Below are 24,998 nucleotides of genomic sequence, written 5' to 3'. Positions count from 1 at the left end.
TGGCTTGAGTGAATCAAGAGAATAAAATGTCCCTATGATTTTTCGCCCAGAAAATTAGGCCCAGAAATTCCCTTTCTTAATGCCATGTAGTACCGGCTGCCACTCTAACGCTCTAAAGCTGTCGATAGCCCTGAATTTGAAAATGTGGTGAGCGTGAAACATCATACTCTTGAATCTTAGCACTGAGTTCAGCGATGGGTCTGAAAAGCGAACATGGAGCAGACTGACAGAGACGTTGTCAGCACTTCTTAAAGGGACACACAGCTTTCAGGTAAGTTTGCATTTAAGCTTTTGGACTGGATTATTTACATTTTACAGTGGCTTGGTGCAATACATATTAAAAGTTTTTTTAAGTGTGCAAGAAGTGCTGCTGGATGCTTTCAAGGCCTTCAATGGTAAAGGAAGTCCTCTGAGAAGACAGAAAATGCTGGAAATACTCATCAGGTCAGGCAGCATCTGTGGAGAGAGAAAGAGAGTTCACGCCTCAGGTCGAGATGCTGCCTAACCTGCTGAGTATTTCCAGGGAGAAGCAGAAGAGGAGGAAACAGAAGAAAGGATGCAACCCAGACAACCCCTTTCTGGCTGGGATATCCAGGATGGAATCATCCCCCTGCGGCACCAGTGACCACAACCCCAATTTATACATCTATCCATCTAATATGACATCAAGAAATTAACTCATCACCCTTATGCATTCCCTTGGTGACTGTCTTGTGTGTGCCTATCCTACTGATGTCACACAGTGCTACCCCAGTGACTGCAGCAAGGCTGGTGGAAGGCTGCTGACTTTCAGTGGGGGGGACAGCAATTGGCCTTGCGGGTCGACCTTGAGGAGCTGATGGCTCGGCGTGTCAAATCAGTGATGGTGTTTCTTATTCTTCTTCAGTCTCCTCTCCCTCTTTTTGGTCAACCACTGACTGGGCAGGCTGCATTTCTTGGGTGTGTAAAATAAGCAAGGCACAAGGGTGAAGTTGTGCTGAGGGGAAGGCGAGAAAGCATGAGGTACATGCGAGAAGGGGGATAACTCTGAGGATACCAGCATCTTGTATTCTTTCAGCCCGCCGCTGGCCAAAGACTCAGTCATGCCCCTGTCAAGAGTGACCAGCATCGTCTTCTCCAAGGGGGTGAAATGAAGCTAGGATTAGGAGGTGTGCCTCGTGTTTGGTACAGATTGTTGGTAGGTGAGTGATTAGGGGGTGGGCGGGGAGGGGATGCATTGAGCAGCCTGTGAAGGCTCGTGGTGCAGTTGGTGGGAGATGGTTTTTGAAGATGCATTCATTGACCTTGACCACTGGTGTGAGGTCATGAAGCTTCTTTGGGCACTTGTGTCGGTGACACTGCTGGCAGTGATGGCCTCAGTGATCTGATCCTACATCCTTCTTTCTGGAGGGCCTCCTGGCCCCGGGGGTAGAGGACCTCTCTTGCAGTGTTGACCCCTCTGCGCAAAGTTGGAGTGCTGCTTGCGAGCCCCTGGGTGCCCCTTAGAATTTTTTTCGGTGCAGAAGGCAATTTGGGAATTCTTTTTAATGTTAACTTTTTCAGAAGGCAGTTGAACTGCAAGTACTAAAAACGGCCCTGAATGATTTTTTTTTTTTCATTTCAGAAGGCAGTCTAAGCGACCAAACGGCTTTCTGAAATGACAACTTTAAGAGAAGACTGTTCTTGCTGCAATGACACTATGGGAAGGCTGCATTAGAGTGTCCTGCAGGGATGAACATCACCAGAACGGCGCTGCACCAGTACCAATTTGCCGGTCCTGTTAGCACCATCAATTTTGGCGGCTGTTAACATCGGCCCACGGTGGCACCGGCAGGTTTTTAGTGATGTGGTATTTCTAGGCCCTCATCGTTAATCTCAGGAGACTTCACGACCATCCAGGAGGGTTGGTAACCCGAGCTGAAACCATTATCCATGCCTCTTAATTATTCTAATTCTCTTCTGGCCTTCCATCCTCCCCTCCTTGTAAACAACTGATCCAAAACTATAAAATCAACTGCCTGTATGTACCCCACCCGATTTTCCTTTCTATTGCATTTAATGGGGTGTATAATGAGTGGCCGAACCACGACCACCTGTTTTACAACCCCTGTCCCATGATTTGAAATGGGAAACTGTATTGATTACTGTAGTGGTGAGCACACTCGTGGCCAGAAACAATGGCAGTAGTTCATATTGTTGCAACCCGTCTGCTGACAAATCTTTAATCTGCAAGTTTATCACTTCAAGATTGGAATTCTCCACTGCTTTGCTTGCCAGCCTCCCTATTTGAACCCTCCATAAACTTTCATATTCTCGGCCTTATCTTTAAATCACTCCATAACGCTTTGATCTCCCCAGCCATATGTCCCAGTGCGCACTACTTCCTGTTCTTCACTCCATCATTGACTCTTTGGGTTTCGCACCCTCAGCATCTCTGCCTTGTCACTGCCAATGACAGGCCCTTTGGATTCAGAGACTTACAAAACTAGCTCGGGGAGAGTTTTTAATTGCCAGTGGTGGCAACATTTTAAGATAAATGCAACATAATTCTCTCACTGATTAGCAGCTCAGTTTTATATTCAAATGTCATCTAAATGTTAGACTTGTTCAGGCAAGGTATTTATAGAGTGAATTACCGACGAGAGCACATAGCTCAAGCAGAAGAGAACGCAGCAGAATAGGCTGTTAACAGAGTGAACTGGGAACAGAATAAGTACTTTTAAAACAGGAATTAGATGTAGAGGGTAAAGGAGGTGCTAAGTAAATTATCCGAGGATAGCAAGCTAAGTGTTCAATTATACACTCTTTAACACTATGGTAAATTAAAGGTTTATCAAACTCTTAAAAAAAATAGAAATGAGTAAATAAGAGGCAAGAGAATAAACCTAACTAGCAGCTTTAAGTAAGTAATACAAGTAAATACATTAAAAAGTAAAGAAATAAAAGCTGACATCAATTAGAGATAGAAATTGAATAATTAAACTAAACACAATAAAAAGTACTTGAAATAAAGAAAATTTAATTCATCTAATCAAAATGTAATATTAAAGGTGAATCAGTTAGCTCTGGAAATAGATTAATAAATAACTAATGTACAATATATAAAAAAAGAAAGGAAGAGTTATGTGCATGAATGCATATAACATAAGAAATAAAACAAATGTGTTAGAAGGACAAATGCAGCGTAAAGGGTATGATGTAGTAACTATTACAGAGACCTTGCTCCAAGCTGGGCATGATTGGGAGCTAAATATTTCAGGCTATAGGATCTTTAGAAAGGACAGGGAAATTGGGAAAGAAGAAAGAGTGACAATATTGATAAAAATACATCATTACAGCAGCGGAAAGAAAGGATTCAGTAAGTGCAAACAGGCAGTGAAAACAGTATGGGTATTGTCATGTATGTAACCATCATGCAACGGTAACCTTCATGTAACTGTAACCTTCATGCAACTCCTGTACACTGTACTTATACCCTAGAAATGCACACCCTGACCACAGGGGGTGAACTTGTGGGAGACACTCCTCACCTGGGTTCCCAGGTATAAAAGGGGAGGTTCCACCCAGGATCAGCACTCCTTGGTCCTGGGAATAAAGGTTCAGGTCACGTAGTGACTGTGTCTGCAGTACATGCCTCGTGTGAGTTTGTAGTAAGGTGCAGGGACACCACATTTGGTGACGAGAAACGGGAATCACCGAACCACGAGGATGGCCACCGGTAGCACAGAGGAACGTTACTGTGTGGGTGAGGACTGGGACGACTTCGTGGAGTGACTCCAGCAGAGCTTTGTCACGAAGGGCTGGCTGGGAGCATCAGCGGCTGACAAGCGGAGGGCGCATCCACTGACCAGCTGCAGACCACAGACATATGCGCTGATGAAAGACCTGCTCGCACCCGAAAAGCCAGCGGACAAGTCCTTTGAAGAGCTCAGCCAGTTGATCAGTGAGCATTTCAAGCCGGCGAGTAGCGTACACATGGCCCGGCACTGGTTCTACACACACCGGTGTCGGGAGGGGCAAAACATCTCGGACTTCGTTGCGGACCTGCGGCGCTTGGCCAGTCTCTCTAAGTTCACAGACGCCTGCAGGGGGGAGCTGTTAAGGATTTCTTCATTGAGGGCATTAATCATGCCGAGATTTTCAGGAAGCTCATAGAGACCAAGGACTTGACTTTAGAAGGGGCGGCATTGATAACTCAGACCTTCATGGCAGGGGAAGAGGAGACCAAGCTAATTTACGTGCGCAGCCCTGGTCCCAACGTGGCGATGGACCAGGAAGTTAACATGGTGAATGCGGCTCGGGTCCCCGCAGGCAGGCAAGGGCATTTTGAAACCACCCAGGCAGCAACAGACTCTAGGGTGGGCCCACAACAGGGACAATGGAAAGGGGATCGGCAATTCACGCCATCACGAGAAACAATGTGTCCCGCGATGGGACCATTAACACCCACCATCAGAGTGCTTAGAAACAACCAAATGGGCAATCAGAGAGGAATGCCTGGTCACAGTCCTTTTGTTAACAACAATCTCAGCTCATGCTGGAGATGCGGGGGTAGACATACTGCGAAAAGCTGCAGGTTTCAGCAATATACCTGTAGGATTTGTAACATCAGTGGACACTTGGCCAGGATGTGCAAAAAGGCTGTAGCGAGGCTAATCTGCGAGACAGAGGAACCAGACGAGGGGTCTGCAATGCAGGATGATGCCTGGGGAAAAGCCATGGATGCTGAAGTTCAGCGGGTTCATGTGGCTGACGTCCACAGCTCATACACTAAAACACCACCTATGGTGATGAAAGTTTTATTGAATGGCATCCAGGTACGCATGGAGCTGGATATGGGAGCTAGCCAGTCACTTATGAGCGCCAAACAATTTGAGAGACTATGGCCACACAGAGCTAGCAGGCCCAAACTGGAACGCATTGACACGCAGCTACGGACGTACACCAAAGAGATCATCCCAGTGCTAGGCAGTGCAAACTTGGTGGTAACGCATAATGGATCACAGAACTGGCTGCCACTCTGGATCGTCCCGGGAAATGGCTCCGCGCTCTTGGGGAGGAGTTGGCTAGCCGAGATGAATTGGAAATGGGGGGATGTGCACGCCATTTCATCTGTGGAGCGAAGTTCATGCTCACAGGTCCTACAAAAATTTGGGTCACTGTTTCAACCCAGTGTCAGAATATTCAAGGACTCCAAAGTAGTGATGCGCATCACTCCGGACGCCAGACCAGTGCACCACAAAGCCAGAGCGGTGCCGTATGTGATGCGTGAGAAAATTGAAAGTGAATTGGACAGGCTGCTCAGAGAGGGGATAATTTCGGCCGTTGAATTCAGCGACTGGGCAAGTCCCATCGTTCCTGTCCTTAAAGCAGATGGCTCGGTCAGGATTTGTGGCGACTACAAAGCCACCATCAACCGCGTGTCACTGCAAGACCAATACCCGCTCCCGAGAGCGGAGGATCTTTTTGCCACGCTGGGAGGTGGCAAGCTGTTCACGAAGTTGGACCTCACTTCGGCCTACGTGACTCAGGAACTGGCTGAAGAATCCAAGCTTCTGACTACCATCACGACGCACAAGGGATTATTTATCTACAACAGGTGTCCGTTTGGCATTCGCCTGGAGGCAGCTATCTTTCAGAGAAACATGGAAAGCTTGCTCAAATCCATTCCTGGAACAATCGTATTCCAAGACGACATCCTTATAACGGGTCGAGACACCGAGGAACACCTCCACAAACTGGAGGAGGTGCTACGCCAACTGGACTGGGTAGGCTTGCGGCTGAAAAAGGCCAAGTGTGTGTTTTTGGCCCCAGAGATCGAGTTTTTGGGCAGGAGGTTTGCCGCAGATGGGATCCGGCCCACTGAATCAAAAACGGAGGCGATCTGCTGGGCGCCCAGGCCCGGCAACACGTCGGACTTTTGAACTATTTCGGGAACTTTCTGCCGAACTTAAGCACATTGTTGGAGCCGTTACACATGCTCCTGCATAAAGGTTGTGAATGGCTTTGGGGAGACTGTCAAGAACGGGCTTTCAATAAGGCGAGGAACCTGCTGTGTTCTAACAAACTGTTGACTTTGTATGACCCCTGTAAAAAACTGGTTTTAACGTGCGATGCATCATCCTACGGGGTTGGGTGTGTGTTGCAGCAGGGCAACGATGACGGCCGACTCCAACCGGTGGCTTATGCCTCCAGGTCACTCTCCCAGGCAGAGCGTGGATACGGCATTGTCAAAAAGGAAGCACTCGCTTGTGTTTACTGTGTGAAAAAGATGCACCAGTATCTTTTCGGTAGATGGTTCGAGCTAGAAACGGACCACAAGCCGTTAACATCCCTGTTGTCCGACAGCAAGGCTGTCAATGCCAATGCGTCAGCTCGCATACAGCGATGGGCTCTCACGCTGGCTGCGTATGACTACACCATATGGCACCGGCCAGGCACCAAAAATTGCGCTGATGCGTTCAGCAGGCTCCCACTGGCCATCACTGAGGGGGCATCGGAGCAAAGCGCTGAGATGGTCATGGCCGTTGAGGCTTTTGACACCGCAGGCTCCCCCATCACATCCCGCCAGATCAAACTCTGGACCAACAGAGACCCCCTCCTATCCATGATAAAGAAATGTGTTCTGACTGGGGATTGGGCGCCCTCACACGGGGCGTGCCTCGAGGAGGTCAGACCGTTTAAGAGACGGATGGATGAGCTCTCCATCCAAGCCGACTGCCTGCTATGGGGCAACTGGGTAGTCATGCCCCAGAAAGGAAGGGAATCGTTCATCAGGGAACTCCACAGTGAGCACCCTGGCATCGTGTTAATGAAGGCCATTGCCCGGTCACATGTATGGTGGCCGGGGATTGACTCAGACCTGGAACACTGAGTTCACAGGTGCATGACTTGTGCCCAGCTGGGCAATGCCCCCAGGGAGGCCCCACTCAGCCCGTGTCCCTGGCCCACCAGGCCATGGTCACGTATTCACGTAGACTATGCGGGCCCGTTCATGGGGAAAATGTTCCTGATCGTCGTCGATGCATACTCGAAATGGATCGAGTGCATCATATTAAACTCGTGCACGACACCCATCACCGTGGAAAGTCTGCGTACGGTTTTCGCGACCCACGGCTTGCCAGACATCCTGGTCAGCGACAATGGCCCGTGTTTCACCAGCCACGAATTCCAGGAGTTTATGTCGGGCAATGGTATCAAACACGTCTGGACAGCATCGCTCAAGCCGGCTACCAATGGCCAGGCGGAACGTGTTGTCCAAGTCATAAAGCAGGGCATGCTACGCATCCAAGGACCCTCCCTTCAGTACCACCTATCACGCCTCCTGCTGGCCTACAGGTCCCACCCGCACTCGCTCACGGGAGTCCCGCCAGCGGAACTCCTCATGAAATGCATGCTTAAGACGCGGCTGTCCCTCATTCACCCAGCCTTGGCAGACATTGTTGAGGGCAAGCGCCAGTCCCAAACCGAGCTCCATGATCGAAACTCAAGGGGGAGGTGTATAGAAATGGATGACCCGGTATTTGTTCTTAACCATGCTTTGGGACCCAAGTGGCTTGAAGGCACAGTAATTGGCAAAGAAGGAAATAGGGTCATAATGGTCAGACTAAACAATGGGCAGATATGCCGCAAACACTTGGACCAAGTAAAGAAAAGGTTCACCATAGACACGGAGGAACCTGAAGAAGAGTATGAAATGTCACCCACACCACTGCCAATGGACGAGCAACAAAGACAGTCCACAGCATGCCTCTACTACCCTTTCAGGCAGACCCACACCACCCTCTGGGTGAAACAATTTCTCCTCAAATCCTTCTAAACCTCCTACCACTGACTTTAAATCTATGCCCTCTGCTAAGGGAAATAGGTCCTTCCTATCCATGCTATCTAGGCCCCTCATAATTTTTTACACCTCAATTAGGTCTTCCAGCTTCCTCTGTTCCAAAGAAAACAACCTTAGTATATCCAATCTTTCCTCATAGCTAAAATTCTCCAGTCTCAGCAACATCCTCGTAAATCTCCTCTGTACCCTCTCTAGTGCAGTCACATCTTTCCTGGAATGTGGTGACCAGAACTGCATGCAGTACTCTAGCTGTGGCCTAACTAGTGTTTTATACAGTGCAGGCATAACTTCCCTGCTTTTATACTCTATGCCTTGGCTAATAAAGACAAGTATCCCGTATGCCTTCTGAACCACCTTATCTACCTGTCCTGCTACCTTCAGGGATCTGTGGACATGCACTCCAAGGTCTCCCTGTTCCTTTACACTTCTCAGTGTCCTACCATTTATTATTTATTCTCTTGCCTTATTAGTCCTCCCCAAATGCATTAGAATCATAGAAATTTACAGCACGAAAGGAGGCCATTTTCGCCCATCGTGTCCGAGCCAGCCGACCAAGAGCTATCCAGCCTAATTCCACTTTCCAGCTCTTGGTCCATAGCCCTGTAGGTTACGGCACCTCAAGTGCACATCCAAGTATTTTTTTAATGTGGTGAAGGTTTCTGCCTGTACCACCCTTTCAGGCAGTGAATTCCAGACCCCCACCATCCTCTGGGTGAAGAAGTTACCCCTCATATCTTCTCTAAACCTCGCCCCAATTACTTTAAATCTATGCCCCCTCTGCCAAGAGAAACAGGTCCTTCCTATCCACTCTAACTAGGCCCCTCATAATTTTATACACCTCAATCAGGTCTCCCCTCAGCCTCCTCTGTTCCAAAGAAAACAGACCCAGCATCTCCAATCTTTCCTCATTGCCAAAATTCTCCAGTCTATGCAATATTCTTGTAAATCTTCGCTGCTCCCTTTCCAGTGCAATCACATCTTTCCTGTAATGTGGTGACCAGAATTGTACACATTACTCCAGGTGCAGCCTAACCAGTGTTTTATGCAGATCAAGCATAACCTCCTTACTCTTGTATTCCATGACTCGACTAATAAAAGCAAGTTAACCACCTTATCTACCTGGTCTGCTACCTTCAGGGATCTGTGGACCTGCATTCCAAGGTCCCTTTGTTCCTCTACACTTTTCAATGTTGTACCATTTAATGTGTATTTCCTTGCCTTGTTAGACCTCCCCAAATGCATTACCTCACACTTATTGGGTTGAATTTCATTTGCCACTGTTCTGCCCACCTGACCAGTACATTGATATCTTCCTGCAGTCGCAGCTTTCTTCTTCATTATCAACCACACAGCCTATTTTAGTGTCAATTCAAACTTCTTAATCATACCCCCAACATTCAAGGCCAGGTCATTGATATATACCACAAAAAGCAAGGGACCCAGCACTGAGCCCTGCAGAACCCCACTAGATACAGCTTCCAGTCACAAAAACACCCATCAACCATTACCCTTTGCTTCCTGTCTCTGAGCCAATTTTGGATCCAACTTGCCACTTTGCCCTGGATCCCATGGGCTTTTACTTTCATGAGCAGTCTGCCATGTAGGACCTTATCAAACGGTAACATAAAATTTTTTAATAAATATATTAAGAGAAAGAGAATGGCAAGGGGGCATGTGGACACATTAAAGACAGATGGAAGTGAGACTATAACAGATAATAAGGAAATGGCAGACTTGTTAAAGGAGTACTTTGTATCTGTTTTCACAGGAAGAGGACAAAATACCAGCAGTACAAGGGAACCTAAAAATAAGTCATAGGGAGGAACTTGTTATATTTAATTATGTAAGAAAATAATAATGGAGGAAATAGTGGGACTTAACAACAACTTGCATTTGTATGGCGCCTTTACCATGGTATAACTTTACCAAGGCACTTCACAGGAACGTTATCAAACAGAATTTGACACCGAGCACATGAGGAGATACTTGAACAGGTGACCAAAAGCTTGGTCAAAGAGGTATGTTTTAGGGAGGGTCTTAAAGGAGTAGAGAGTGTTAGAGAGGCGGAGAGATTTTGTGAGGGAATTCCAGTGCTTCAGGCCTAGGCAGCTGAAGGCATGGTGAAGTGATGAAAATCGGGAATGCACAAGAGGCCAGATTGGAGGAGGACAGAGATCTTGGAGGTTTGTAGGGCTGGAGGAGGTTACAGAGATAGGGAGGGACAAGGCCACAAAGGGATTTGAAATCAAGGATGAGAATTTTATAATTGAGGCAATTCATGCAGTTAGGATACAGACAGCAGAGATAAATCTCCAGGACCTCATCATTTTCACCCTCAGATTTTAAAAGAAGGTGGTGAAATTGCAGATGTGTTAGTCATAATTTTCCAAAGCTCTCTAGATTCAGAAATTGTTTCTTTGGATTAGAAAAATGAAAATATTACTTCATTATTTGAGAAGAGAGTGAGAGAGAAAGCTGGTAACTCCAGATCTGTCAGTTTAACATCAGTTGTGGGGAGGTTACTGCAGTCTGTTATCAGGGACTGAATGATTGAGCAATTGGACGAATGTGAGCTGATCAACGAGAGTCAGCATGGATTTGTGAAGGATAAGCTGTGTCTTAACTATCTAGTTTAATATTTTGGGGAAACCACGAGCATGGTAGAAAGGGGAGTTCCTATGGATGTCGTCTATATGGACTTCCAGAAAGCATTTGAAGAGGTTCTGCTCAAGATTCTGGGCTCAATTTTCCCCAGTGATTTGTGCCGTTTTTTTGGAGCAGGCTGCTCTTTTTGGCCCAAGTTGAAAAACAACAGTTTCCCCAATCAATTTGCACCAGTGTAACTCAGTTAATTACAATTTTTTTAAGTCAGTTTTTTTTTCAGCCAAAGGGGGCGTAACCAGCCACCTACGCCACTTCTGGCCATTTAGAGAAGTTTGGCCAGCTGAGAGTTACTCCAGTTCTGCTTAGGCCAGCGTATGTGGCCTCTGCAGAAAAACCTTCCCTAGAGTTAAGGAAATCGGCGCAGGTAAGGGACCCGGCGCAGCAGATGTCTGGACACACTGAAAGAATTGAAAAACACATAGCAGCAACTTATCTCCAACCTCGCCCAAAGGCTGTCCGGTCCCATTCTGAGTCCCCGGTTCACACACACAGCCCAGTCCCATTCTGAGTGAGAGAGAGAGAGAAGAGAGAGGAGAGCGAGGAGGGGGGAGAGCGAGATAGAGAGTTACAAAGTGACATCGACAGATTAAGTGACTGGACAAAACTGTAGCAGATGGAGTTCAGTGTCGGGAAGTGTGAGGTTATCCATGTTGGCTCCACCAAAGACAAATCTGAATATTTTTCTTAATGGCGAAAGGTTAGGATTTATGGAAGAGTAAAAGAATCTGGGTGTCGTGATACACAAATCACGTAAAGCTAGTGCTGAGGTACAAAATGTAATCACCAGTTATTCTCAGTTATACACAGCCTTGGTCAGACCCCATCTGACGTACTATGTTCCGTTTTGGCCACCGCACCTCTGTAAGGATATATTGGCCTTAAAATGTATGCACCTCTGAATATGCTCACTTGTTTGTCGAGCTGTTGCCCGCCATGCAGGGGCTGTCTGTCTTTTACCAGGAACTCATCAAGGTCTGGAACAGAGTCACCACACCAAGCGCAGCTCTCCATCGTCTGGAATGGCGGCTGTCCTGCAGGAGCCGCTGCTCAGGAATCCGTACCTCCACGACTGCGGTTTTAGGTGGCAGGCGGACAAGAAGGCTGTGGCTGGCGAGGTGACCAGGGTCAGGGACCTGCTCGATGGCAGAGGAGCGGGCTGGATGGCGCCAGACGTGCTGGCACGGCACATAAATTCGGCCGACGTCCGCCACGCGACCGATGCCATCAAGTCGCTAAAAACAGCTCTGGGCCCTGACTCCGTTAGGTGCGTCGAGGAGGCTCAAGCACGTGGGGAGATCCCGTCCGAACTGACCCCCGTCTGGACGGAATTCCTCATCGGCGCCAAACCCCGGAACCTCCCTCGAGAGCCGGTGCCTCACAACTTGAGCCGCCTCGGGGAAATCCTCTCCGTGCCTTTCAGTTCTGCGCGGAGAGGTTTCCTATACGGGCTGCTCCTGCACACTCTCAACTTTGCCATCCTCGTCTGCCGTCCGGACACGCCATGACGTACCATCTTGCCATCCGGAGGAGGCGGGGGTCCCCGATGGAGTGCACTCTACGCGGGAGTCCTCCCACTATTTATCGGGGACTTGGCCTGGAGGGTGGTGCACGGAGCAGACTCGTGCAATAAATTTTTAAGCCGGTTCACGGGCTCCGAGGCTGCCTGCAATTTCTGCGGACTGGAGGAGTCCGTGTTCCACGTTGTTATCGAATTTACGAGGTTGCAGCCCCTGTTTCATTATTTAAAGGGGCTGCACCTCAATTTCTGGCTGCACTTCAGTCCCACATTCCTGATCGTTGGGCACCCTGTGCGGAGGGGAGCAGGTAGGTCCGAAGGCTTCCTTGTCGGACTGCTCTTGTGCACGGCCAAGGGTGCCATCATCCAGTCCAGGCAGCGGGCGGTCGAGGGGGTCGTTCAGCCTGACTGCCTGCCTCTCTTCCGCACCTACATCCGGGCCAGGGTGTCCTTGGAGATGGAGCAAGCGGTGTCCACTGGTAGGCTTGCGGTCTTCCGCGAGAGGTGGGCGCCGGAGGCACTGGAGTGCATCGTTACCCCCGGCAACCAAATTTTAATTTGATTTTATATGTTTTAAAGTTTCATTTGTTTTAATTGCCGGTTTTAGTGTCCCCGTCCCCTTTTATAAGGGCACTTGTAAAATATATGATTTTAATGCCCCCCCCAAAATTTTTTTTAAAAAACACAAAAAAAAAACAAAAAAAAATTAAAAAAGGGCAATTAAAAGTGTCTGGAGTGTCCCCCAAATCGGGGGGGCACTTGATCTAATGTTTATTTTGTCCCCCCTAAATAGAGTTGTAGAGCTGTTGCCCGCCATGCAGGGGCTGCCTGTCTTTTACCAGGAACTCATCAGGGTCTGGAACAGAGTCACCACCAAGCGCAGCTCTCCACCGTCTGGAGTGGCGGCTGTTCTGCAGGAGCTGCTGCTCAGGAATCCGTACCTCCACGACCGCGGTTTTAGGTGGCAGGCGGACAAGAAGGCTGTGGCTGGCGAGGTGACCAGGGTCAGGGACCTGCTCGATGGCAGAGGAGCGGGCTGGATGGCGCCAGACGTGCTGGCACGGCGCCTAAATTCGGCCGACGTCCGCCACGCGACCGATGCCATCAAGTCGCTAAAAACAGCTCTGGGCCCTGACTCCGTTAGGTGCGTCGAGGAGGCTCAAGCACGTGGGGAGATCCCGTCCGAACTGACCCTCGTCTGGACGGAATTCCTCATCGGCGCCAAACCCCGGAACCTCCCTCGAGAGCCGGTGCCTCACAACTTGAGCCGCCTCGGGGAAATCCCCTCCGTGCCTTTCAGTTCTGCGCGGAGGGGTTTCCTGTACGGGCTGCTCCTGCACACTCTCAACCTTGCCATCCTCGTCTGCCGTCCGGACACGCCATGACGTACCATCTTGCCGTCCGGAGGAGGCGGGGGTCCCCGATGGAGGGCACTCTACGCAGGAATCCTCCCGCTATTTATTGGGGACTTGGCCTGGAGGGTGGTGCATGGAGCAGTCCCGTGCAATAAATTTTTAAGCCGGTTCACGGGCTCCCAGGCCGCCTGCAATTTCTGCGGACTAGGGGAGTCCGTGTTCCATGTTTTTACCGAATGCACGAGGTTGCAGCCCGTTTCATTATTTAAAGGGGCTGCACCTCAATTTCTGGCTGCACTTCAGTCCCACACTCCTGATCGTTGGGCACCCTGTGCGGAGGGGAGCGGGTAGGTCCGAAGGCTTCCTTGTAGGACTGCTCCTGGGCACGGCCAAGGATGCCATCAGCCAGTCCTGGCAGCGGGCGGTCGAGGGGGTCGTTCAGCCTGACTGCCTGCCTCTCTTCCGCACCTACATCCGGGCCAGGGTGTCCTTGGAGATGGAGCAAGCGGTGTCCACTGGTAGGCTTGCGGTCTTCCACGAGAGGTGGGCGCCGGAGGCACTGGAGTGCATCGTTACCCCCGGCAACCAAATTTTAATTTGATTTTATATGTTTTAAAGTTTAATTTGTTTTAATTGCCGGTTTTAGTGTCCCCGTCCCCTTTTATAAGGGCACTTGTAAAATATATGATTTTAATGCCCCCCCAAATTTTTTTTAAAAAACACAAAAAAAAAAGGGCAGTTAAAAGTGTCTGGAGTGTCCCTCAAATCGGGGGGGCACTTGATCTAATGTTTATTTTGTCCCCCCAAAAAGAGTTGTAGAGCTGTTGCCCACCATGCGGGGGCTGCCTGTCTTTTACCAGAAACTCATTAGGGTCTGGAACAGAGTCACCACTAAGCGCAGCTCTCCACCGTCTGGAGTGGCGGCTGATCTGCAGGAGCCGCTGCTCAGGAATCCGTACCTCCACGACCGCGGTTTTAGGCGGCAGGCAGACGAGAGGGCTGTGGCTGGTGAGGTGACCAGGTTCAGGAACCTGCTCGATGGCAGAGGAGCGGGCTGGGTGGCGCCAGACGTGCTGACACGGTGCCTAAACTGGTCTGACGTCCGGCGCGCGGCCAATGCCATCGAGTCGCTAAAAACAGCTCTGGGCCCTGACTCCGTTAGGTATGTCGAGGAGGCTCAAGCACGTGGGGAGATCCCGCCCGAATTGACCCCCGTCCAGACGGAATTCCACATCGGCGACAAGCCTGAAACCCCAATGGAGTGCACTTTAAGTGTGAGACCTCCCACTATTTATTGGGGACTTGGCCTGGAGGGTGTTGCACGGAGCAGTCCCGTGCAATAAGTTTTTAAGTCGGTTCACGGGCTCCAAGGCCGCCTGCAATTTCTGCGGCCTGGAAGAGTCTGTGTTCCACGTTTTATTGAATGTGCGAGGTTGCAACCCCTCTTCCAATATTTGAAGGGGCTGCTCCTCAAATTTTGGTTGCACTTCAGTCCCTCACTCCTGATCTTTGGGCACCCTGTGCGGAGGGGAGCGGGCAGGTCAGAAGGCCTCCTCGTGGGTCTGCTCCTGGGCATGGCCAAGAGGGCCATCAGCCGGTCCAGGCAGCAGGCAATCGAAGGGGTCGTTCAGCCCGACTGCCTGCCTCTCTTCCGCGCTTACATCCAAGCCAGGGTGTCCCTGGAGATGGAGCACGCGGTGTCCACTGGTACGCTCGCGGCCTTCCGCAAGATGTGGGCGCCGGAGGGACTGGAGTGCATCATCACCCCCGGCAACCAAATTTTGATTTGATTTTAATGTGTAAAGGTTAATTTGTTTAATTTGCCGGTTTTTAGTGCCTCCCCCTTTTATCCAGGGGGCACTTGTATAATTTGTGTTTTGGTGCCCTCAAAACCCACCCCCCCAAAAAAACAAGGGGGCACCTGAAAAGTTTTTGGATTGTGCCCCCCTCCCCCCTTTATTCAGGGGCACTTGATTAAAGTATTGCAACAAAAATAGTTGTAGAGCTGTTGCATTGCGAGTGGCGTAGCCAGTCATGTGATGTTCACATGACTCAATAAAACCCTTGTCAGTTGGATCTAGCTCATCTACGATGAGGTATACAGTTGTGAGCCTGGTGGATGAACTGGTAATGTGTAGTGTGATTAATAAACCTTTTGTTAAAAAATAACTAGTTCTTAATAGCAATGTGTTGCTATGAATTCTTAAGCAAAGAACCCATGAAGCAAATACATTACAGCCTTGGAGGGAAATTCACCAGAATGATACCATGGTTTGAGGGGTTAAATTATGAGGACAGTTTGCATAAACTTGGCTTGTTTTCCCTTGCATATAGATTGAGGGATGATCTAATTGAGGTGTTTAAAATTATGAAGGGACTCAATAGGGTAGAAACAGAGAAACTATTTACTCTTGTGTGAGGATCCAGAACAAGGGGGCACAATCTTAAAATGAGAAATAAGCCATTCAGGAGTGAAATCAGGAAGCATTATTTCTCACAAAGGTCAACGCAAAGCTGAAAATTTCAAGGCTGAGATTTACAGATTTATGGGCTCAAAATTGCCCAGGAGTTGCTCTGTTTTTTTGGAGCAACTTGATATTTCTGGAGTCTCTTAAAAATCCCCATTTTGCACATTCAATTTATGCCAGTGTAAGTGAGTTAGGATTTTTTTAGTTTCGTTTTTTTTTCAAAAGGGGCGTTACCAGCCACCTACACCCGTTTTGGCCATTTAGGCCACTTTGGCCAGCTAATAGTTACTCCAAATTAACTTAGGCCAGCGTATGTGGCCACTTGTGGCCACTCAGAAAACCCTTGCAGAGAGTTAAGAAATCAGCAGAGAGGTAAGAAATCAGCGCAGGTACGTACATCGGAGGCCAGCAGAACTTAACTAAAGAATGTGAACAGCATCAAACAGCTATACAGGGCATCATGTGACAAACTTCGCAAAGTTAATTTACTATACAACAGAAGCATTCATGGAAGCTTAAACTACAAAAATAAAAGAAGTAAAAGATAGTTGAATTAAATTGCCCTAATCTCACAACTAATTTAAACAACTATTTGTTTGCAATGATTATACTGGGCCAAAATTGAGCCCATATTATCTAAATAAAGTCTACTTCAATAAATAAGATATTCTCTCAGTGTTCCTCCATCATTTATATTCTTCTTTCACAATAGCATCAGTTAAATAGGCTTGATAAATGGTCACCACTATTCACAAGAGATAAAACATATTTACATAATTTTTTCAAAATATCCAAATAAAAAATAGAAATAAGTAAGTCCTACCCTACCTTCATCTTCAGCCCGGGAAGGCAGCGGGCTGGCCTGTGCGGTAGGCCACTCGGCCTGGAATGGGGCGGGACGCACCAGCAGCCGGTATGATGATGATCGGTCCCACGCCACAACATGCACACGTAGAGGCTGGGGGCAGGAGCTACTGCGCATGCGTGCACACTTCAACGTGCATGTGCAGACGTCCCGGCACAGTTTTCAGCGCGGAACGCTGGCTCCGCCCACGACCCGATTGGCCACACTGTGCGAAGACCCGGGAGAGGCCAGACAGCATCCAAAGTGGGGACCGATTTTTTTCGGAGCACTTTTCCACGCAGAAAAGCGGCGCATCTCCAGTGAGTGCGCCAAAAAAAGGGGCGGGCCAATTTTGAGCCCTTTATTAGATAAGGGTATCAAGAGATATGGATCAAAGGTGGGTAAATGGAGTTGAGGTATCGATGAGCCATGATCGAATTGAATGGTGGAACAGTTCTACAGGCTGAATGGCCTACTCCTGTTCCTATTTTCCATTGCATAGCAATATTTTGTGCTTTAAATGCTGGATCAGAAAAATTCAGCATCGACTCTTTGCTAATGGATGAGTCATTTAGTGGCTTCTAGCCAATAGTAAATAGGCCCACTGAGTAATTATGTTAAAGGTGAATGATTACAAACTCTCATTGAAAGAGCATTACTAGAACATAATTCCATTTACTTAAAAAAACATGAGAAAGCAGACATGTGTCAAAGGTAACTGAAAAACAGCTCATAAAACAATAGATTTTATTGGTCTTACTCGTCATTACAAGAAAACATATCTTTAAGGTGTCATTGTTTTCTTACAGGTGGAGATTGAGAAATTAGACTACCACCATTACCTGCCTCTGTTCTTTGATGGTCTCTGTGATACAATGCACCCATATGACTTCTTTGCACGGCAGGGGATACATGACATGCTGGAACATGGTGGCATCAAGATCCTTCCCGTTATCCCTCAGCTTATCATCCCAATAAAAAGTAAGGTTCTGAATTTTAGAATTTTACATTTTCCTCTTGTTACAGGCACAGTGCTTTTCTATCGGGACCATGGGTATTCAGCACAATTGGGGAAAAGCCTGCTTAGTGTAGTACCTGGGGTCTCATCAGCTGGGCATGCCAGTACAAATGGGAGAGTCTCAAAAGTATTTTCTTCCAATAAAACCTTCCATGTAAGGATCACACCAATAAATTATACTGAATTCACATTTGGAGCTTCAGCTTTAATAATTGCACTTAAAAAAAGATTGCCCCTGATATTTTGGTTTTTATCTCTTCTGTTTATTCCCAACTTTACACATCATTCCCAGATTGACCTCTTCCAATTCTGCATGTTACTATCCACTAGGGGGTGTGCAAGAACAGCCTGGGTTAGCTCGCAGATCAGTTGGGCCTCTCTGCATCTCAGGAAGAGTAAGGCTTCCACTTGTCAATTCCCCCAAATAGTCCCGCTGAGATCAGGAACTCACGGCTTGCAACATCACAAGCATAAACATTCGTACTGTCACTCCAGAAAGGTTATAGACCTGCATCACCCCTTGTTGTAATAATGCCAGGATATGGGCCATTTGATTATTTTTGAACCAAAATCTTGAAGTTCTGAAGCAAAATTATTTTATTTTCATCTTTTTTTGTGCTCCTCACGAGTGGCTCTACTTGTACAAGTTCAGCCCTGACCATAAAATACCAAAAACCATCACTATCCTTGTGTGTGCCTGTGATCGCGAAATTCGGCACCTTAGCGCCAGTAGTTAAGGCCAGTTTTAAAAAGAAATGGCCTCTGCCTCGCTTCTGCCCACTTCTGATGCATCCATCTTGGTGAGGGCATTAGCCCGGGCAGGGACATGCATGCGCTGACAGTATGCCGAGTAGGCAAATCATGACATCGGTCAGCGTGTAATACTGATTTGATGCCCTCTCCTAAACATGTTGAGTGCTATTTAAAGGTATACATCCAACTTGCAGATAAATTGATTTTTTGGCTTGTACTGGCTCTTGCAGAGTTTATATCAATACTGGGTTGCTGGAAGACATTTATAAAGTTGTTAAAGTGTGCAGGGTGGACATTGGGAAGGTGTTGGCTGCTACTGGAAGGTCTCTGAGTACACCACCAGTCATGGGGGCTCTAGTTGCAGTCCCTCTCATGTTGCAGCATGTCAGGGAGATGGAGTAGAGGCAGCAAAGACAAGCTGCTCACAGAGGGAGGAGGAGGTGGGGGAGGGCTCTCAGTAGGAGGCCTTATCCACCTGGGGTCTTCAGGAAGCACTTGTCCTACCTGCACCTATGGCGGGAGCAGTGTGTTCAACAGCTCCATGTCACCAAGCAGGTGGTCACAGAACTTTGCCACCTCTTGGAACCAGACCTGCAGCCTCAGAGCATAGAAACATAGAAACATAGAAAATAGGTGCAGGAGTAGGCCATTCAGCCCTTCTAGCCTGCACTGCCATTCAATGAGTTCATGGCTGAACATGCAACTTCAGTACCCCCTTCCTGCTTTCTCACCATACCCCTTGATCCCCCTAGTAGTAAGGACTTCATCGAACTCCCTTTTGAATATATTTAGTGAATTGGCCTCAACTACTTTCTGTGGTAGAGAATTCCACAGGTTCACCACTCTCTGGGTGAAGAAGTTTCTCCTCATCTCGGTCCTAAATGGCTTACCCCTTATCCTTAGACTGTGACCCCTGGTTCTGGACTTCCCCAACATTGGGAACATTCTTCCTGCATCTAACCTGTCTAAACCCGTCAGAATTTTAAATGTTTCTATGAGGTCCCCTCTCATTCTTCTGAACTCCAGTGAATACAAGCCCAGTTGATCCAGTCTTTCTTGATAGGTCAGTCCCACCATCCCGGGAATCAGTCTGGTGAATCTTCGCTGCACTCCCTCAATAGCAAGAATGTCCTTCCTCAAGTTAGGAGACCAAAACTGTACACAATACTCCAGGTGTGGCCTCACCAAGGCCCTGTACAACTGTAGCAACACCTCCCTGCCCCTGTACTCAAATCCCCTCGCTATGAAGGCCAACATGCCATTTGCTTTCTTAACCGCCTGCTGTACCTGCATGCCAACCTTCAATGACTGATGTACCGTGACACCCAGGTCTCGTTGCACCTTCCCTTTTCCTAATCTGTCACCATTCAGATAATAGTCTGTCTCTCTGTTTTTACCACCAAAGTGGATAACCTCACATTTATCCACATTATACTTCATCTGCCACGCATTTGCCCACTCACCTAACCTATCCAAGTCACTCTGCAGCCTCATAGCATCCTCCTCACAGCTCACACTGCCACCCAACTTAGTGTCATCCGCAAATTTGGAGATACTACATTTAATCCCCTCGTCTAAATCATTAATGTACAATGTAAACAGCTGGGGCCCCAGCACAGAACCTTGCGGTACCCCACTAGTCACTCCCTGCCATTCTGAAAAGTATCCATTTATTCCTACTCTTTGCTTCCTGTCTGACAACCAGTTCTCAATCCACATCAGCACACTACCCCCAATCCCATGTGCTTTAACTTTGCACATTAATCTCTTGTGTGGGACCTTGTCGAAAGTATTCTGAAAGTCCAAATATACCACATCAACTGGTTCTCCCTTGTCCACTTTACTGGAAACATCCTCAAAAAATTCCAGAAGATTTGTCAAGCATGATTTCCCTTTCACAAATCCATGCTGACTTGGACCTATCATGTCACCTCTTTCCAAATGCGCTGCTATGACATCCTTAATAATTGATTCCATCATTTTACCCACTTCTGAGGTCAGGCTGACCGGTCTATAATTCCCTGTTTTCTCTCTCCCTCCTTTTTTAAAAAGTGGGGTTACATTGGCTACCCTCCACTCGATAGGAACTGATCCAGAGTCAATGGAATGTTGGAAAATGACTGTCAATGCATCCGCTATTTCCAAGGCCACCTCCTTAAGTACTCTGGGATGCAGTCCATCAGGCCCTGTGGATTTATCGGCCTTCAATCCCATCACTTTCCCCAACACAATTTCCCGACTAATAAAGATTTCCCTCAGTTCCTCCTCCTTACTAGACCCTCTGACCCCTTTTATATCCGGAAGGTTGTTTGTGTCCTCCTTAGTGAATACCGAACCAAAGTACTTGTTCAATTGGTCTGCCATTTCTTTGTTCCCCGTTATGACTTCCCCTGATTCTGACTGCAGGCTCTGCCAGTGGCCCGCAAGGTAACCATGGCCCTGAACTTTTTCACCAGCAGATCCTTCTCAGCGGGAACAGGCGACACAGCAAAAAGTTTGCAGTTTGTCGTCCATCGCTGCATCCGAGAGGTCACAGAAGATCTGTACTCTAGGAGAAGTGACTTATTTGGCAGGAGGAGTCCACACATGGCTTTGCCAGGATATCAGGCTTCTCCACAGTGCAGGGCACTGTCGACTGCACACACGTGGCTTTGTTTACACCACGTATCAAAGTTGAGATGTACTATAACTGCAAAGGATACCACTCACTTAATGTGCAGTTGGTGTGGGACCACCCCAGCACATCATGATGGTGAATGCCCGCTAACCTGGCAGCAGTCATGATACCTTCATCCTGCACCAGTCCACTGTTGTTGCAATTTTCCGGCCATCATGTCGAACCTGAGGTTGTCTGCTAGGCGACAAGGTCTATCTGCTCTACACCTGGCTGATGACTCCCCTCTGCAACCCCACCACTCGTGACCAGCAATCATATAATGACAGCCATGCTGCCACAAGGACCATTGGGATACTCAAGGAGCAGTTCCGCTCCCTTGACTGCTTAGGGGGAGCTCTCTAGTACTCACCAGAGCGGTGTACCAATTGGTAGTCTGCTGTATCCTCCACAACTTGGCCATCATGAGGGCACAGCTCTTGCTGCCACTGGTTCCGCGACCACCTCAGGAGGAGGAGGAGGAAGAGGATAGGGAAGAAGAGAATGAAGATGAGGAAGGGAGCCTATAAATCCCTGTTCTGGACGAGCTGTCGATGAGCGCATAATCAAATTCTGTTTCCCCTGAATGAAACCTCAGATCCCCATTCTTCACCTTACCATTCCTCTGTCACGGAACATTACAGCGTACTTTTGGGCACAATGCTGAAATGAAAGCCACCATAAAACAAACATTCCAAACATAATATATAAATGATTAGTTCCAATATTACATTACAAAGTCAACTCATCACCCTTTTGCATTCCATGAGTGTATGTCTTTCATGTTCCTTTGCTTATTCTAATACTGCATTGAAGTGCTACCCCAATGGCACCTGCACTATGCTTTCCCCCCGCCCTGGCTGCAGTCCACTTGTGTCCGCTCACTCACCATGTGCCAATCCCACCTCTACACTACCGTCTGACGTACGCACAGTGCCATTTTCTGAGCTGGTGCCTGGGAGTATCAGATCGAGTGATTGTGTCTCTTCTTCTCTATCACTCTCCTCCTCTACTTCTTACTGCACAGGCTAGCCTGGTGACAGTTCTTGGGTATCTGGAAGGAGAAAGGCACAAGGGTTGGGTTGTGGTGAGGGGTGGGGGGGGGGTGGGGAGCAGAAGCAAGATGTGCATAGATATACCATCAGCAGCTTGTATGTGAGAAGAGATAGTGGAATGAGGGCGAAGTGGGATGTGACGAGAAGGATTAAATATGAGCATATCATCATCATCAATGTTTCAACTGCCACGGCCTCAGTGGCGGCTCCTCCAATTATCTCTCGAACTGCCTCCTCCGGCTGAGTCAGGTTGCTCCCCACCTGTTTGCTCCTGCTCATGCCAGTTGTGAGCCACCTTGGTCTACAAGAGAAATGGAAGTGTGTCAGTGAGTGTGGCGTAATGTGTTTGGGTAATGTGCCTGTCATGGTTGAATAGCTGGTATTGTGTGCAAGGTGTGAGATGTGGGTGTGAGGCTTGCAACAGGGGTAAGTGTGTGAGGGAGAGGTGAAGCTATGAATGTAAGGTACGAGTCGTGATTGCTAGAGATTGTTGGCATGTGACTGATGGGGGTGTGGTGCATTGCAGGTAGAGGACTTGTCTCCTCCTATAGACCCACTGCACCAAGCTCTCCAGTGCTGCATTAGAGAACCGAGCTGCTCTTTCTCTACCCTGTTAAGACATTGCTAAGTTCCAGCTCCAGTCAGAATGAGATACTTCTCTCACAAAGAACCTCCCCTTTAAAATGCGCAGTCAGCCTTTCACTCTGCAAGCAACCTTTAAATAGTGTTCCGGGGATGCCCTGTATCAAGTCAGGCATGTTATGATTATGAGATATAGGTGCCTGATTCCATTAAATGAAGTGTCCTTGAAGACGAGCAAAAGCTCTTGTGGCAGACACTGTGAGCTGAGAGAGTGGTTTTGAGTAAAGAAGGTGCTTCAGTGTTTGGAGAGATTGCCCATAGTAGAAGTGAGTTTCCCTCACACCTAGGTACTGAGAGAGAAAGGGTATGACAGGTAAGGATGTGAATGATGCTGTCTGAGTGGTAGAGTGTGTATATTGGCACTAGCCTTGACTTACCTTGGATTCTTTGTGAGGTCATTTAACCTCTTTCTGCATTGTGCAGCAGTTCTTGGGGTGATGGAGTTTGCACTCACTCCCCCTTTTACCTCCCTCCACACAGCCTGAACCACATTCTTATGGGGCCTTCTGCCCTCAGTACCCAATAGACCTGGCCTTCGCTTCCGACAGCTCCATCTCCCTCCATAGATACATCAGCAAATTTGAGGGCCCTTCCAGCTGCTGGCATCACGGAGGCTGCTGCTGCTTCTGCCATCTTCCTGAAAAATAATGTTGCTCTTTAACTGACTGCAACCTTTTTAAATGCTGCACCAGAACTGTATATCCCCCCGCCCCCTTCATTCCAACAGCAGTAAGCCAACGGAGGAATGAACGATGACTTTCTGGTCTCGAAACTGCCTTGCATGGCAAATGAGGGTTCAGGGAGGAAATTGTGGTAGATTAGCTGTGGTTTCTCATTAATGGATGATAGTACCCTCCCACAAATCTGACAATGGGATAATCCAGGCCATGAAGTCACTTGCAAAATTACCAGATACCTGTAATTTAAATATTAATTTAAATATTAATGTTCAATATGTTGATTGCATACTTCAGCAAGGATATATTGACTTTCAAACAGGGTACAGCATAGATTCACCAGAATAATATCAAGACTTGATACCAGCTCTTGAATCGTTATGAGGACAGGTTGCATAAACTTGGGTTTTATTCCCTTGAGTTTAGAAGGTTGAGGTGTGATCTGATCGAGATGTTTAAAATTTTAAAAAGATTTGATGGAGTAGATAGAGAGAAACTATTTCCTCTGAAAAAAAAAGAAAGACTTGTATTTATATAGCGCCATTTAGGACCTCAGGACATCAGAAAGCGCTTTACAGCCAATGAAGCATGTTTTGGCGTGTAGTCACTGTTGTAATGTAGGAAATGTGGCAGCCAATTTGCGCACAGCAAGGTTGCACAAACAGAAATGTGATAATGACCAGATATTCTGTTTTATTGATGTTGATTGAAGGATAAATATTGACCAGGAAACTGCTCCTCTGCTTTTCTTCAAAATAGTGCCATGGGATCTTTTATGTCCACCTGAGAGGACAGGCTGGTGGGGAATCCAGGACAAGAGGGCATAATCTTAAAATTCAAGCTAGGCCATTTAGAAATGAAATCAGGAAGCACTTCTTCACACAAAGCCTAGTGGAAGTTTGCAACTCTTTCCCCCAAAAGGCTGTAGATGCTGGATCAGTTGAAATGTTCAATACTGAGATCGTTAGAATTCTATCGGGTAAGGGTATCAAGGCATATGGAGAAAAAGCAGGTAAATTGAGTTGTGGTGCAGATGAGCCATGATCTAATTGAATGGCGGAAGAGGCTCGAGGGGCTGAATGGCTAACTCCTGTTCCTTTGTTCCTAAAAGACAGTGCTGAAAATAATGGGGCAGAAATTCCAACGTCCCGGGCCCGTACGAAGTTTCTACGGACCCGGGAAGGCATCGGAGAAGCCGGTTTTCAGTGCGCAGTGTGCAATGCGCATTCGCTGAAATCTGGCTTTTCCGATCTGTCAAGCTCAAGCTCGACAGATCCTCCGCATCTTGGGAGCGAGGACATTTGTATGGGCAAGATTGCGGGATTGACCCATATCTTACCTGGCAAATGTCTTCAAAACTCTTGCGCCTGATAGAAGCAAGCACATAGCCTACTTTTACAGGCGTGAGAGTTTAAAAAACTATCAAAAACATTTTAAAAAACATATTTATGGTAAAACCCTGCCCACTCAGGTAATGTTATTTTAAACCCGAACCCGAACTTTTTTTAAAAATCGGCAAATTTTTTTTCTT

General features: G+C 47.7%; 1 protein-coding gene across 2 annotated transcripts in view; it reads left to right on the top strand.

Moving 5' to 3' along the window:
• Window positions 1-24,998, top strand: part of LOC139273335 (parkin coregulated gene protein homolog) — a 436,219-nt gene that overhangs the window by 233,221 nt on the left and 178,000 nt on the right. For both annotated transcript variants that reach the window (XM_070890155.1, XM_070890154.1), the window contains exon 3: window positions 17,479-17,650. In XM_070890155.1, the coding sequence (XP_070746256.1) occupies window positions 17,479-17,650 (172 nt within the window). The remainder of the gene's footprint in view (window positions 1-17,478; window positions 17,651-24,998) is intronic.

This window comes from Pristiophorus japonicus, chromosome 9, assembly GCF_044704955.1.
Source record: "Pristiophorus japonicus isolate sPriJap1 chromosome 9, sPriJap1.hap1, whole genome shotgun sequence".
Taxonomy (NCBI): domain Eukaryota; kingdom Metazoa; phylum Chordata; class Chondrichthyes; family Pristiophoridae; genus Pristiophorus; species Pristiophorus japonicus.
The sequence above is the reverse complement of the archived record's forward strand: the minus strand, read 5'-3'. Positions and strand labels throughout refer to the sequence as shown.